Source organism: Spodoptera frugiperda, chromosome 13, assembly GCF_023101765.2.
Source record: "Spodoptera frugiperda isolate SF20-4 chromosome 13, AGI-APGP_CSIRO_Sfru_2.0, whole genome shotgun sequence".
NCBI lineage: Eukaryota > Metazoa > Arthropoda > Insecta > Lepidoptera > Noctuidae > Spodoptera > Spodoptera frugiperda.
This window is the reverse complement of record NC_064224.1, coordinates 1,843,543-1,860,009: the sequence shown is the minus strand read 5'-3', so window position 1 is coordinate 1,860,009 and position 16,467 is coordinate 1,843,543. Positions and strand designations below refer to the sequence as shown.

General features: G+C 35.5%; 3 protein-coding genes across 10 annotated transcripts in view; 2 read left to right on the top strand and 1 right to left on the bottom strand.

The window, feature by feature from the left end:
• Positions 1-14,573, top strand: part of LOC118270249 (cilia- and flagella-associated protein 58) — a 35,503-nt gene extending 20,930 nt beyond the window's left edge. Inside the window, exons 16-19 of the mRNA XM_050698114.1 lie at positions 7,327-7,484; positions 11,940-12,057; positions 12,589-12,655; positions 13,389-14,573. Of these exons, the coding sequence (XP_050554071.1) occupies positions 7,327-7,484; positions 11,940-12,057; positions 12,589-12,655; positions 13,389-13,585 (540 nt within the window). The 3' untranslated portion in view covers positions 13,586-14,573. The remainder of the gene's footprint in view (positions 1-7,326; positions 7,485-11,939; positions 12,058-12,588; positions 12,656-13,388) is intronic.
• Positions 41-6,281, top strand: LOC118277191 (uncharacterized). Of its 2 annotated transcripts, none has more exons than XM_035595908.2 (2): positions 41-626; positions 1,645-6,281. In XM_035595908.2, exon 2 carries the CDS (start codon positions 1,784-1,786, stop codon positions 4,229-4,231), a length of 2,448 nt encoding a protein of 815 aa, XP_035451801.2. In that variant the 5' UTR covers positions 41-626; positions 1,645-1,783; the 3' UTR covers positions 4,232-6,281. The 2 variants fall into 2 exon arrangements, with proteins under 2 accessions (XP_035451801.2, XP_035451802.2); XM_035595909.2 differs by having other exon boundaries at positions 42-4,169; positions 4,266-6,281.
• The window catches only part of LOC118270708 (C-terminal-binding protein), a 79,904-nt gene continuing 77,858 nt past the window's right edge, over positions 14,422-16,467 (bottom strand). For all 7 annotated transcript variants that reach the window (XM_035586462.2, XM_035586460.2, XM_050698115.1 and 4 more), the window contains one exon: positions 14,422-16,423. In XM_035586462.2, the coding sequence (XP_035442355.1) occupies positions 16,361-16,423 (63 nt within the window). In that variant the 3' untranslated portion in view covers positions 14,422-16,360. The remainder of the gene's footprint in view (positions 16,424-16,467) is intronic.

Below are 16,467 nucleotides of genomic sequence, written 5' to 3'. Positions count from 1 at the left end.
ATAAGTACATACTAAATGCGTTTCCTATTGGTGTAACTGAGCATTTTCAAAAAAAGTGTACCCCCGGATTTTGCCTTGTCCCTCGACTTTGTTGATTTATTTTTTTGAGATGAATAACTTTTAGCAGAATATATTAATTTAAGTGACAAGAAAATATATTTAAATAGATATAGAAATTGTCGCTATGTTGTTACTTTGCTAAATATAAAACTTACGAAGATTTTAAAATATTGAAGACCATCAAATATACCTGTCCCCTTACCAACTAAGATAAGATATGATTGATTTAAAAAAAAATCCAGTCTAATTTAGTGATTTCTATATATAATTTAAATTCTTAAAAGTCGAATTTATCAGTTAAAGGTATCAATGATATATTTTTTTACATATTTTCTTTTCAAAATAAATATGAATTTAAAACGAAAATTTTAGCTTTCCGGAAGATTCCGTCTTGTGACCGCTCGTTTGTGCAAAAATTCTTCTAATAGCGAAAAGTATTGCCACAAAATGGCAACACAAAATATCATCCTTCATCGACAGAGGCCATTTTGTTTTCACTAGCAAAATAACTTGTGATAAGTGCGGACGTATTTTTTAAGTGCAGGTGTGTTGATTTCTTTTCTCAGGTATGTGACCAAGTTTTACTGTTATAATCACTTTTCTTTGATTATTGTTATTGTGTACACATTCAAAACTTTGTATAGTATTTGATACCAAGAATTTATTTGTGCTAAGTAAGATGGCTAATTTTTAAACAATTTAAAACTACAAGAAGGTAGCATTATGTGACCTCCGTTGTGTGACTTTTTCTACGGTCACATTTAACGGAACGATAAGTCACTATAGGTCGGAATGCATAAAGCTTAGTTCATAATGTAAATGTTTACTCTCCGAATTAACACATAAGTACTAAAGTTATAAATTATGTAGCTTTTTTCTTATTTACTTTCAGTTTCAAATTACACATTTCAAAAAAACTTCAATCTGTAAAATTGAAGTTTACTGACGACTTTCAAACGTTAGATAAGTTTTGTGAATTTAAAATAACTATTGTTTTCCATGTACCTGGGTAGTGTTTTTAATACTTACCCATGAGATCCGCGTAGAACTAAGTAGGTAGATATTCATACGAGTAGGTACCTACTAGACAACTATTTTATTTTTACACTTGCTCATAAAATGAACTTATTTAATCTTTAATCAAGTTTTACTTAAAAAAACAAATGTTGTAAGCTATTGCTATTATACTGTATTTAATGAGCTTTTGTTTATTTAAACATCGCTCTCTGGTGTCAGAAACTTCTTTGATAAAATGTTTACTATTCAAATTATTATCATTAAATGAACGTCTTATTTCATGTCATTGTAGGCATAAAGGGGTATTCTTCATTCGGTGCCGAAACAGGAATAGCTTGGTGCCGAAAATCTTTGGTGCCGAATAAGGAATACCCCGGTATAAAAGTCGTAACAATTCCTTACTTCCAAGCAAAAAAGAGTTTTTGTACTTTAATGGTTTAAAGCTATCAGATGCATTTCGACATTAATCAGCCTACAACAATAATTTTGAAGCAAATCTTAATGCCTAGGTAAAGATGCGAAACGAAAATGACTGACAGAACCTGTAGTATTATTTAACACTTTTAGGTATTACAATGCCGCTTACTGGCGCGGAGAAAACGAGGAGATACAGGGAAAAATTAAAAAATGAACGCCCGGATGAATATGCCGCCCAATGTAAAAAAACTTAGATCGACTAAAGTCGAAAAAAAAGAAAATCACGGATATGACACCAGAAGAAGCCGCAGAACAGAGAAAAAAATGGCGGGAAGAAAAAAGGAAAAGTAGTGCTAAAAAAAAACAAAGGAAAAATATTACAGAAGTTACAAGAGAGCCAGAAAATCCCATTTCAAGATCAGATTTGAGCATTTTAAACGGCTTCCGGCGAAAATGTCGATTTTTAGTAAAAAAGTGTCGATACCTCCAACAAAATGCAGATAAACTTAAAACTGAAAAAGAAAAATACAAGAAACGTCTACATCGACTTAAAATTAAAAACACAAAGGAAGTTAATAGTTTGAATCTGATTATTAGTAAAATGCGTGCTAGGGAAGAAGTGTTAGAATCTACTTTGAAAAAAACATATCAAAGTACTAAATCTCACAATGATAAAAAAATATTTAAAAAAATAGTGAACAATTCTACTAACAAAACGTTGGTAACTAAAATTCTGGGATTAATTGGCAAAACAAGAGGGAAAAAAAAGAAAATAAGACTGATAAATATCGATGAAATAACCAAATTCTATCTACGAGATGATGTTAGTCGAATCACATCGGGACGAAAGGAAACAAGAACACAGCATAAAAAGAAAAAGCAGATTAGGTATCTGATGGATACGCTGGTCGAAACTTACAAGAAATATAAAGATGGAGGTGGGAGATATGGTTTTACAACTTTCTTCAAACACAAACCATTTTATGTATTATCGCCTCGCCTTAATGCAAGAGACACTTGTCTTTGCATTAAACACAGTAATCTCGAATTCCAACATGCTGCCTTAAGACGATGTGGAGCGCTGAAGATAGGAATGAGAGAAGCCTTAAGTAACGTAGCTTGTGACACTAAAAAATATACTTGTATGTATGGTAAATGCGAATTATGCAAAGATAAAAAACTGGATTTCGAGAGCTCTGAAAACAGTAAAACAGACGATTCCAATGTATCCTGGCTTCACTGGGAACGCCAAGATCACACCTATTCAAAAAAAGAAGGAACTGAAACCAAAGAAGTTAAAACCAAAAGGACTAAAAAGATCACTAAATCAGGGACATTACAAGATCTGAAAAATATATTTAATGAAGAACTGCATAATTTCAAAAAACATCACTATAATATGCAACAACAGCAAAGCCAATATCAGAAAGCCATCTCACAATTAAAGGACAACGAAGTAGTTTTGGTCTGCGATTTCTCCGAAAGTTACGAAGCTAAATTGGCCAGTGAAATACAAGCGATGCACTTCGGAGCGTCAAAAAATCAGATAACATTGCATACTGGCATGGTATATTGGCGTGACAAATCACAATCATTTTGTACAATTGCTGAAAGTAATAATCATCAACCACCAGCTATCTGGGCTCATTTGACTCCAATTATCCGACTAATTCAAGAAGAAACTCCAAATGTGGATGTCATACATTTTTTTAGTGATGGTCCGTCTTCCCAATACAGACAAAAAAATAACTTTTTCTTGTTTGCCCACTTTGCAAAAGAACTGCAACTCAGTTTTGCTACATGGTCTTTTTTTGAATCAGGGCATGGTAAAAGTGTGGCTGACGGTATTGGGGGCAGTGTAAAGCGCGTTTTGGACAGAAAAGTTTGCCATGGATTTGACATAACTGATGCCAAGGATGCTTATGATATATTGAAACAATGCCTAAAGGTCACAAAAGTTTTTCTAGTTCCAGACAGTGCCATTACCGACATGACTCATATTTTACCCAAAAATATACAACCCTTAAAAGGAACCCTGCAGGTACATCAGATTATGACCCAAGATGAAAATATTATACAATTCAGAGACGTCAGTTGCTTTTGTGAACCTTTTCGAGGATGCTGCACCTGCTTTCAGCCGCAAATTCACTCAGTAGTTTCCACAACTAACAGAGGTGGTGAAAGAATCCACCGAGAGCAATCTGTGCCAAAACCACCTAAACCATTACAACCCGGACGCCCAGTGTTAGTTGATATTTCATTGGAACAGAATCAGATTCAAATTGAACACAAAGAAACCATAAAATCATTAGAAGGCAGCTCGCTGGCCGCTGCTTTGCCAGAATTAGCAGGGACATTTGATATTTCAGACATGGAATATCTAACAAATCTTGATATAAATATTGACAATTCCGAAGAACCTGTAGAGCTTATGGATATTAACGTAATACCAATTATTATTGCACCGAAACCCAAAAGCACAGACGGACAAAACCCTGAAAAAGAAAATAAAAGCACAAAAAGGTGGTCGACTTACAATTTATTATGCCAGAAATGTAAAACTTCGATTGTAGGTCGAAAAGCAAAATGTATGTCATGTAAGAGACTGTACTGTGAAGAATGCACCGATGGTCCTACAGAATGGGATTATCTTTGTGACACATGCTTGGAAGGAGGTATTGTAACTCGTGTAACTTCTATAGAGTTCGTAATTATTTTTATGGTTATGTTTTGTTAAGTGCTTGATTTAAAACTGTTTTTTTTTTTTTCAGATTAAAATTCTGATTTTCCAGGATAATTTTCGACATGGTAATATACGCAGACATAGATAAGGTGCTGAATTCCGATGATTTTATGGATTTCTACATTTATGACCTGAAATGGCCTTGGACTGAGACACATTTTGTTATCAATGAATATTGCTATGGATGCGGTCAATACGTAAATCAATCTTCAAGAATTGGACACTTTTCTCTAATTATGACTCGTGAAGATATAAAAAGTTTATTATTAACTTCTTTTTTTTGGTGTCTTTATTGTAATTACTCCGTATATGATCATTTAACTAATGATGAGTGTACTTTATGTTCAAATTATTAAGCACGTATTAAGAAGAATGTGCAATGATTAAAAGTATTTTTCAAATATTTTACCAAAGTCAAATTCAAATACCTAATTAGAGTTTATGTAGATTACCACGGAACAGAAAAAACAAGGGGAAGTGCGATGTAGGTGTGACACGCGTGTCATAACTAGGTCCCTGGCTACCACTTGCACTTCAGACGTTTTAACGCGATTGTCAACCTTATCAGTGACGGAATATAATGTATAATTGCTAACACTAAGAACACCGCCAACTATGACAGGGTAGCGGAAATTATTAGTCAATTGAATATACATACTTTGACATAATACGTCTTAAATATATTCTGCACTATTGCAAAAAAATTCTACGTAATTGGTTTAACGTTTATTTCCGGATGATAAGGTATGCTACTTAAGCTGGTTTTGACTAAAACTTCAACGCCAATCAAAATATTTATTTCTTTGTAGTGAATGTATGATTATCGTTTCATTTGTGTGATTTTGGCGACAGCGGTTACCGTAGTAATTGTGTTGGATGACACTTCCCCTAGTTTTTTCTGTTCCGTGTAGATTACTGAAATATTATTATTACCTAGTATTTATATTTTAAGGTCAGGTAGGTACCTTTTTTGATGAGGCTACTAACTTAATATCATTTCATTGAAATATTCTAAAAGAATATGCATCTCAGATTCTTATTGTAATTTTTTTAGATTTGTTTATTTAATACGACTGAAAAAGTTAGTTACTGTAGTAAAGTTGTTAAGTTTTTTATAATTATTATTTACAATATAAACTCGAACATAGTTCAAAAGTGTCACTTAAATTAAGTATTATGAAAAACGGTAAGACTGATTAAAGCTATTGATTTGATAAGGATTTATTACTTAAATAAAAAGAATATTTAAAATAATTGTTTTATTTCTTACCTACTAATGTTCTTAGATTTTTTCCGTAAGTAATTATTATTTTTTTGAACATGAAACTAGTTCCAATTTGAGAAACAGGGCTAAGAATTTTGAATTATTAATTGATGTCATAATTTGTTGACTTTGTTTCAGTTTAAGACCTACCTACTATGGCAGGTACTTACTTATTATTTAGGCAATTTATAATTCATTATGAACCCAGCCTTATCATATTGAAACTTCCATTTTGTGACTGTCCCTTCTTATTGATGGTGTAAATTCCATGAAATCAGATGAATTTTTGCCTTTTAAATCTGTGCAAGGCACAAATTATATTTACAGTGAATGTATTTCTTTTCTAAAAAGGTACACATATGAAGTAAAATATTATGTTCTTTGAGTAAAATTTAAAAATAACCAAGTAAAAAGCGATAGAGTCACCAAACCGAATAAAAAAAAGTATTTTTGTATTAATACCAGAAGCTAAGGCTATTATATTAGACTTATCAATTGATGACACGTAATATTAATTGAAATACGTTTAGAAAGGGCTTATTAATTTTATACTTTTCTTTAATTTTGCTTTTAAATGTAGTCACATAACGGAACTAGTTCCGTCAAAAAGTCCATTTTGTTTTGATATTATCAGGAAAATGCCTCGTATTCCGCGTTCTTTTTTGTTTTCCTGTATAATAAACTATATTTCCCATTATACTGTAGAAAATTAAAAAGAAAATATAACTTAATAATTAAAATCGAATTTTAAAACAGGGTACACTTTTTTTTGAAATTGCTCAACTAATAAACAATTACAAACTTAGTAATGGGCCAGTGGGTATCCTTAGGGACGGAATGTACAAGTAAATAAATTACATAAATATCTACCTGTGTCACTCGGAGTCCGGAGATTTTGTTCGTCTTCGTAATCTACCTATGCACAGTAACATAGGTATGCACTACGTCACTGATTGACTATTGTAACACTAAGACACTTATTTTGAATGTGTTTCAAGCACTAAACTTCTTACAGTCACTGGGTAATAGTCAGCATACGTAATTGTCATGCCTGTGTAGGTATTTTCTGGTTAAGACGAACATTTGAATAACTCGACGGAGAATTTTTCTACCTGTGGCGGGAAAGTAAACTACCTAGACTAAGTGTCTGTTATCATCATAAACACTAAACTTTGATAATTAATAAGACGGGAGTTCAAGGTCATGCATAAGAAATTTCGCAAGCGACTACCACCGGCAGTGCCAAAACATAAACTGAATGCGTGTGCGTGCGCGCCACAGGGTGAGGGTGCTAGGGGGCGGAGCTTGTGGAGCATTCGCGTTTCTTATTGGAGTTTTAGGGAATTGGTAATAATGTCAAATACGTGTTTGAGTTTGTGTGCGTGTAATGTCGCGTTTTAAGCTAGTTACATAACGTTCGAAATGTGATAGGCGTAGTTCTCACTTACGGATTTGCGAATTTTACAAAAAAAAAAAAAAATTGCTTCCCATTTTTTTTATTGATTTGGACTCAGAATCGATAGCCGAGTCACCTCCTTGAATGCGTCTCGTTTTTAGAAATACACCCTGTATATAAAGCTGAAGAGTTTGTTTGTTTGTTTGAACGCGCTAATCTCCGGAACTACTGGTCCGATTTGAATAATTCTTTTTGTGTTGGGTAATGCATTTATCGAGGAAGGCTATAGGCTATAAAACATCACGCTATGACCAATAGGAGCCAAGCAGAGCGGGTGAAACCGCGCGAATGTAGCTAGTTAATCCATAAATTGTTACTTAGTCTTCTTTCTTACCGATTTCATGTTATTTATTTTGTTTTATCCCCTAGGTATTTAATCTAGAACGCGAGTTGGGCAGAGAGCGCCTGAGAGTGCGTGCACTGGAGGAGGCGCTGGAGACTCCGCTGAACGTGCACCGCTGGCGCAAGCTGCAGGGCACCGACCCCGAGAGCGTCCGACTCACGCAGAAACTCAGGCTGACGCAGAAGTAAGTGGCATTCTATTACTTTAAGATTTATCTATACATAACTAGCAAACTGGCTGAACTTCGCTTCATCACCACGATTTTTTCCTGAATTTTCTTTGCTATAAACCTCACGGCGCCCGAGACTTTTCCAACGAATGCAAAACCGAGCAAATCGGTTCTGGAGCGTGCGTTTTGGAGTTACAGCGTCAGGAAGGAAAACCTGACTTATTTTTATATTCTAGAAGATGCGTGGAAAATAATATAAAAGACATGTTTTTACCCGACTGCGCCAGAAGGAGGGTTATGTTTTTCGAGAGTATGTATGTATGTATGTATGTATGTATGTATGTATAATTGTTTGGCACGCTCTGCAGCCTAAACGGCTTGATGGATTTTGACTTGAGAGGTGTCGTTAGATTCGTATTTACTGTGAGAGTGACACTGGATATATCAAAATGTTTAAAAAAACAAAATGGCGGATTTTTGGCGCCAAATTCGAATATTGCTCACTCTCTAGCCTAAACGACTCGATGGATTTTGGCTTGAGAGGTGTCGTTAGATTCGTATTTACTGTGAGAGTGACACTGGATATATAAAATTAATAAAAAAATCAAAATGGCGGATTTTTGGCGCCAAATTCGAATATTGCCCACTCTCTAGCCTGAACGACTCGATGGATTTCAGCTTGATAGTGGTCGTTTGATTCGTATTTACTGTGAGAGTGACACTAGATAGGTATATCAAAATATAATAAATAATAAAACTAAAAGAAAATAAAATAAAAAAGGTAATTTAAAAAACTAAAAAACCCGACTGCGTTTCTTTATAACATGAAAATGAAAAAACCCTAAAACAAGAATACAAGAAAAATTTAAGCAGTCGGGACCCATTCTAGAAAGCCATAATTCATAATATGTAGAATGGGTCCCGACTGCTTAAATTTTTCTTGTATTCTTGTTTTAGGGTTTTTTTTCATTTTCATGTTATAAAGAAACGCAGTCGGGTTTTTTAGTTTTTTAAATTACCTTTTTTATTTATAATAACTATCATGAGACAAACTAAATTAAATAAAAATCACGGTTTACTCCGGGCCGCGTCTGCGCACGCTGCTCGTGATGAAGTCTCTCTGTGACTCGAAACTATTCTACTACTAGTTTTCTCCATTAATTTACGTAAGTAAACCGTGATTTTTAGTTAATAAAAGATATGGTTTTTAATCCTTGATTGTGTAAGGTAAATGTAACATTGATTGAGTAAATTGATTCTGATTGTTTGGTTTATTCAAGCCGTTGCGATTACTTTAACGTAACGCAAACTCATACCAAGGGTCTGAACACACTACCTAAACGTAATAGACATGCAGTTTCTTCAGAAGTGTACATGTTAACAATACTTAAGCATTGTTCTTAACGAAAAAGCTATCTATAGTTTCGAAAGGTAAAAAAAGCAATTGTGTGTCATAAAGTGACGGTAGCACGGATTAGGATGTATGCTTAAGCTCAAATCATAATATATCGAAATATTTGTCGACTATTCGTCTCATACGTCATTGGTATTACCAAAGTCCTCGATTCTACCAAAACTATGCGCGTAATACGTCATACTGGGAGCAAATAGTAATTAATCCGTATTGGAATACTCAGTAGGATCTCACAAGTATAAAACAGTGTGTAAAACAAACGAATATTAAAATTATCTACTAAGGATCCATCCACACAGACCGGCTCGGAGAGCATCGGCACGCATTTTTCTTTTTACAAAGACCGAATCGTATACGCTTGGAGTCGGTCGCAGCGGAGTCGCCAACTATTTTACATAGACCGACTGGAAGCGACCTGAAAGCAAATACGCTCGGAGCCGATCGGTCAGCTCCTGTTATGATTTCAGTGCACATGAAAAAAATAAACCTTAATATCAATACTTAAAACTTTGTTTTCAACGTGACATAAATCTACTCTCTTCTCCGAGCCGGTCTGTGTGAACGGACCCTAAGAATCGAAAATTATTTGCTTATAACAAATATTTTTGTGGGTATTTCGGCGCGTAGGTAACTTCATCGTAACTATTTAATCTAATTTGACTAAAAATATTTATTCTAGTTGAATCATTTGTGACGATTTCCTGTAATCGTTTCTTGGGGAATTTTTAAGTATCCCATCTCATACCCATAGTGCAAGAGAATTAAGGTTTCAATTAATAAGAGTTAATATCTACGAGTCGAGTTTTAATACGTTAAAAGAAAACGAAATACGAGCGCGTTCAGCGCTCTAATTGGCCGGCGCGAATGAACCAACCAATCAGAACGCTGAACGCACTCTCGTTTCGATCTCGTTAAACGTAAAAAAACTCTTCCTAAGCCCTCTGAATTAATTTTTGTCCTTTATGAACAGTCCTTCGTCTTCAGAGGCCTCTTATTTCTTTATCTTATGAGACTGAACAATGTTGCAGTCTTATAAGATCCGTTTAAAAAACAAATTTTGTTTAAAGCGGACTTAAATATAGGGTATGGAACAATTCAAACCTTTGCTTGACCGCTGTTTATATTGATGGAGTCTTGTCACGCGTAGTATCGTGTCGCAGCTACAATTACTGGCCTGCTAATTAGCCACATAGCTGACTTCACAGCCTGGATTCATTGAATCATGTCTGCTGTTATTATTGGCTAAATTGGTTAGGAAGATGTCCTGCGATTATGAAGAGTAAACCTAGGTAACCTATGTAGGTAAGTATCTAGATGTGACAGTCGCTTTTGAAAAAGGGCTGTTATTGAACTACTTTGAAACATAATAGTTCTAAATTAGAATATAATTATCTCACGGGAAAGAACCGAGATTGATTTTAATATCTAGCAAGTTTTGCTTTCTCAATTTTTTTAAGGGGAGAAAAGTCATCCAATGCCATCTACCGCTTTGGGCGAGACGAGAGGAAGTATCAGACTCTTACTGACCGGGCCGGAACCTCAGTAACCCGCTGGGCAATCCGCAGCTCCGGATCAGCCGATAGCTATTTTAATAATAAATTCCACTATACAGGGAGATGTACTTAGATAAAGAGCACATCGTTCTATTAATGCTATTCTCTTTAGAAATTAAAACAAATTGTTCATCTCTCTAAGACTTTAATCTCAATGTGCTAAATAATCACTAAGTACTAATTCTAACAAATCAAGTTCCGATTAGCACCGCAGGTACTAAACATCTTACGGCGAAGCTTCAATTATTGTAATTTCAGAACAATCTTCGCCAATTATCTCCTAGTCATTCCTACCAAAAATGGCTACCAAGTTAACAATACTTGGAGTGATTAATCCAATCTTTGTCAATCCAGTCACGTAGGAAACTTATAGATAGGACGAAGCTAATTAGTTGGTAATCAAGCCCTTGGTAAAGAAACCCGCTGAGATTGAAATGAGAGTTCATAATAATCTACTGGCTTACGACAGAAGGTACGCGTCCACAGGTCGGCATCGTACGCATCGCACGCAACGGATTTTAGTTTGTCTTGTATAGAAACTCATACAATTGCGTCCACTGATCCGCATCATCAGCAATGCCCATGCGATACGTACTGATGACGTCATACGGGATGCGTACGATGCGGGCCTGTGGACGCTTACCTTAAAGGTCTTAGGCTTCATCCTCTGGACCGCGTTCCGGCGTGCGGTTCGGATTGTTGAGTGTCAGGAAGTTGCAAACCACACTTTGGCAATGCGTAGAGATGTAACTTCGTTATGCATTTTCTAAAAAAAAAACCAATGATCTAACGCTGACAAGAACAACAGTGGGTAATAAATTTTAAAACTGACAAAGAGATTACACTAATTTTAACGAAACAAGCTTCAATTATGTTGTAATTAAGTAATAACATAATATCGATGTAATATCGACAGTTTTTATTGACAATGTCGTAATTTGTAACAAAAAGTGTTCAGGCCAGACATTGACCGTATTGTTCCAACCTTGATCTTTTGTTGCCTTATTAATGGTGTCACTTCGTACGGATTGTTAATGCGAATTATTATTTTATATTTTTTTTTAGCATAATCATAGTAAGTTTAGGGTTTGTTGTCCAAAGCTGCGGGCTGCCTAACGAGTTTTCGGGGCTCCGGATCGAAAAGCAGGAGTAGGAACGGGGTAGAACTCCCTCTCGCCTCGCACAAGGCTGGAAAAGTCATTGGATGATTTTCCCCGCTCGAGAAAGGGTTTGTTGTTCCGGCCTGTCTAGACAAGAGGGTTTTGCAAAAATCTCTACCTTCGGCAGGCGGGCTGGTTGGAAATCATTTACCATTTATTTATGTCGTCTACCTCTATTTACTACTAAGCAGAAAAAATAGTACTTTGATATTTTAGTCCAATCCGTCAAACACGTACTTGTCTTTTGATGCCGAGGTTACGAATAAAAGACTAGGGAGTATGAGATTTTTACGTACCTATGTACTCTAGTAATAAGAAGAATGAAGATTTTGTTCTTTTGCAGGAAAGTATTAGCTCAAAGCGAAATGCTAGTGCTAAAGGAGCGAGAGTTAAAGGAAACACGGAACCTGTATACTGCAGTCAAGGACATGCTGGCGTTGCAGCCTAGTCCAGAAATTCAGGTACAAAAAACCTTTTAAAAAATTGTAAGGTTTCTTTCACCCGTCGTGTGTCGAGACCGCAGATCTACACGAGACATACCTAATGTATTTTCTATTGTGTCTTATACACCAGCAGTCAAGTGGTAAGAGCAAAAATAAACTCACAGTAGCTTACAATAGAATCACTTAATTAATTCATGAATATGCAGATCGAACAAACTAATACTATTCAAGACTATTTCTTCTCTATCTCTCATTGATTTTTCTGCAATTCAGATATTGTATTTTAAAAATAAAAAGAAATACTTGTCTATGACAGGAGAGGAATACGACCATCACAAAGCGCACCATAATTGACTGACCGCTTGACGCGGTTGCTAGGCAACCGGCTGCCACGCAACGTGTAGCGGGTTCGATTCCCGCACGGAACAACTCTTTGTGATCCATTAACTGTTGTTTCGGGTCTAGATGTGATGTGTATGTGAACTTGTATGTTTGTAAACACACCCACGACACAGATTATTAAAATTAAATTATTTTTTTCGCTTACAGATAACATTGAATCGTACGCAACGGGCTCTGACAAATAGGACCACAAAGATGAAATGCTTAATCGCAGGTTAGAATTTTTTCTAAACTTAGTAAAACAAAACTAGGCAAAGTCCTTCACGGAATGATTTTCAGTGATTTGACAACCGTGAAGCTAGGTCGAGCATGAAAATGGCTAACTCTTTAATGTTTAATGGTTTATTAAGATCTTCTTATTAGCCCATGAACGAGATAAAAGGTGGATCATCAGCTTTTTGTCACTAATTGAATGCAAGAAATACATTTGTTCTGATAATTATTAGGATAAAAAACACTGTCTGTGTTGTTCAATAGAAATACATTTACTCATTAATCTCTGCAACCTAAATTTTTAGAGAATTGTGATTTTTATAAGAGAAAAAACTTCGATTATAAGATTTATAAGTAAAGCGTACTTTTTCTAACTGCCGTACCTACTCAGTCCTTAGCAATTAATATCAGAACAAAATCGTTACTAAGGAATAGTTTAAGTAATCATTAAATGACTCGGTGTACGGCAGTGAATGTTTATTTTACTTTTAACAGTAGTACACTGCACCTATGTACCAAACGCAAATAAAGATTTTTAGCAGTTTTTCTGTCATCTCGTTTTCGAGGATATTCTGCACCTTTTAAAATAAAACAATTCACGGATTATAAGTTTTAACTAACTAAATCTACTTAACACTGACTGCCAACAAAAATCTGTTTAAGGCAAATCCTCCACAAGTGCCGGTCAATTTTGCCCCCCATGGCGTTTATAACTTACTAAATGTCCTTTTCAGAACTAAGCATGCGTGAGCGTCAAGTGTCCGACCAACGCTTGGAACTAGATCGAGTCACCAGCGACCTGCATTCTTACAAACAGAAATATTTCGAGATGAAGAGAGCATTGGATGCCGATGAAGCGAGGAGGTTAAAGGTCGCGACGCCACCGTCAGCCGTGATGTCCAAACAGGCAGCTTCGACCGTGGTTCTTTAGTCATGTTAGTGATCCAGTCTATTAGACTTAACACGAGAAATCAGGGAAGGACAATAACCTGTAAGCGATTTGTTCATTATTATTTATTCACTAAAAACCAGGTTTCTGAGTGGAAGTGCTTGATTGTTAAATTGTAATCTTGAAACTTCTTCTATGGAAACTGATGGAAATCTTCACCAATTACGCGGTTGTAACTATAAAAAATAATGGTTGTGGTTGTTACTTATGTATATAGTAACTAACTCCTGATCGAGAATGCATACATTGCATGTTTTTGTGAATGGGATATACCCATGTATACGCTTTTATTAAAGCGTGGTACTAGTACAAGCGGCCCAGATTTTTACGTACATTTATTATCCATCACACTATAATTTCTCGGACTATACAAAATTTAAGAGATATTCGGATTTAGCAACACAGTTTGCAACAAATATACCGAATTTTATAAGGCGAATTGCCTGAGGTTTTCTTAATAAATTGTCAGCAATGACGATTTTAATTAAAGTTTCTAGTAAAATGTTAATTTATTTGTTAGGGATAATATTATACAGACCTATGTGCCAATTTATACGTACGATCTCAATACTGCATGAAATGTTATATTTGTAAAACTTTTCGTTTTAAAAGTTACAAATGCGAAATATATTGCTAGTAAATAATTATCTTTCTAACTTATAAAATGTGCAATAAGTAGAGAAAGCAGTGGTCGATATATCATATAGTTTATGTATTAGTATATTGTTTTGTTATTTGTACTTTGTATTGTAAGTAGTCAATCAGAACTGAAAACGCAAAAGGTTGACATTTGTTTGATAATAAATAAAACACTCAGGTAATTAATCCGAAAACAATAGTTTTATTTAAGAACTTTTCACTTTCTCATAAAATATACACATTGTTTTTGTCATTAAACTAAACTGTAAGTAAATACTAATTTTTAAATACCAATTCTCACGATTGTCAAACGGGTGCACGGCGGGGCGGCGCCCCTCTATTGCGTTTCGGTTCTAAATTTTATATTCATGGTGTTCTTTCATGTTCATGTACAAATTCGTCACTTAAACTCTATTTAAAAAAAATATTCAAATGAAGGATGATTTTGTACATTTTCAAAGTAAAAAAAAAGAAACACGAAGACATCCGTTTTCTCATTAATAAAGTGTGATGATAGAATTCTACAGTCCTTTTGTTGATTACTTAAAAATAACAGTTCGAATGCATGCGCTCGGGCCGGACCGGGGCCGCGGCCGTGTGGGTACAAACAAATGCGATCAAATGCTCATAGACCAGGGGCTGGGACCATGCATCGAACCTACGCGTACCGTAGTACACAGTATAACTCCAGCGCTTCGATTCAACACACACACGCGGTACATACGTCTGAATAACGCGATAATAATGTCAAATGTGCATGTGTTACAAAATGAGACTGATCGTTTTAATGACTTTCTTTTTGTACATTTTAATTCAATATAAAAATCTATTTAATTACCCGCCAAGGTAAGCACAAAAGCCTTATACAAATTTACATAAAACTCGTGGAACCTTTGATTCCATTTGTTTCTTCTAAATTACTTTCTCCAGCCATCGTTGTCGTTGTCAAGCGTACCGGTAAGCTATCGCTGACCATATACAAAATACTGGACAGTGATACATCTAGAGCTTTATGATTCTAAAAACCTATTCCGACGAGCTCTCACGCGTATGTCTACTTCATTAATCACTGTACGCGAAGTAGTTGTCTTCTTAGTGTGAAACTTATCTACTCCACACAGTGGGTCATCATGTTTATCAGCAGCGGCTATAGAAGATAACTTGGCGTCACTTCGCCGTACAACACGTGCACGATGCTCGACTGTGTGGAGTAAAGCAGTACTAGACTTATTATCGCATTATTTACACGTACAAGTACACAGAACATACACGTTTCGGCCCGCGATCAATACACGCATTTTACCATAACAGTATCTATATATAGCTGTCCCAACTTACCAAATACAAACACAGAATCAACTATTCGCTCATAACGCGCGACGTTTGCATCGAGACGGGCGTGCATTTCACAAGGAATCTCATAATCACACTGAAATAAAACTGTGTACAGTCACACACAACATTCCTGCAAGCCATATGCACTAATTATACTTATTTGTCTCTTTGACGTATATAAAACATGTTCGAGAATTCAATTAGCTCGATTCATTTGTATACTTTCAAAAGTTCAATAGTTATTACACGAGTGTCTCGTTTATATCAATCTCGTTTGTGTCAAATCTTACTTTTTTATTGTCAGTTAACATGAAATCGACTATGAAGATCACGAAGTAGGAAATAAATGGAGTGCTATCGATAAATCACTTAATCGTCAGATAAATCAAAATAATTATATTATTATTGGAGGCAAAATCCTTATTGAACGATGCCTGCATATTTATATTATTAACATTAATTTCACAGTCAATTCAAGCGTCCCATTTGTCTCCTATCCCGCGATAGGAACATTCACTATAAAACAAAATGTTTGAGGACAGACAGACTCACTCGCCGCGGATCGAACCGACCTAAAACTCACTAATTTACTATTTTATAATATAAAGCGTTGTGTCGCCTCTATGCAAACGCCGCGACTACATTATTATATCACTCGTTGGCTTACGACATAGGTACTTATGACATAATTGCGATGGAATCAATAAAACTATTGTTTGTTTTGTATGTTTGTTTAGTCGCTCGGCGTGATCACGGTACTGTAACGTAGCGCATCTTCGTCGCCTAGTGGACGTCGGAGCTCTCCTGCTTCAACTGATGGTTGGCCGGATCCGACGTGTTGATTGGCTGCAATAGACAAAACGATGAACATTATTCGTCGGTCCTAAAAT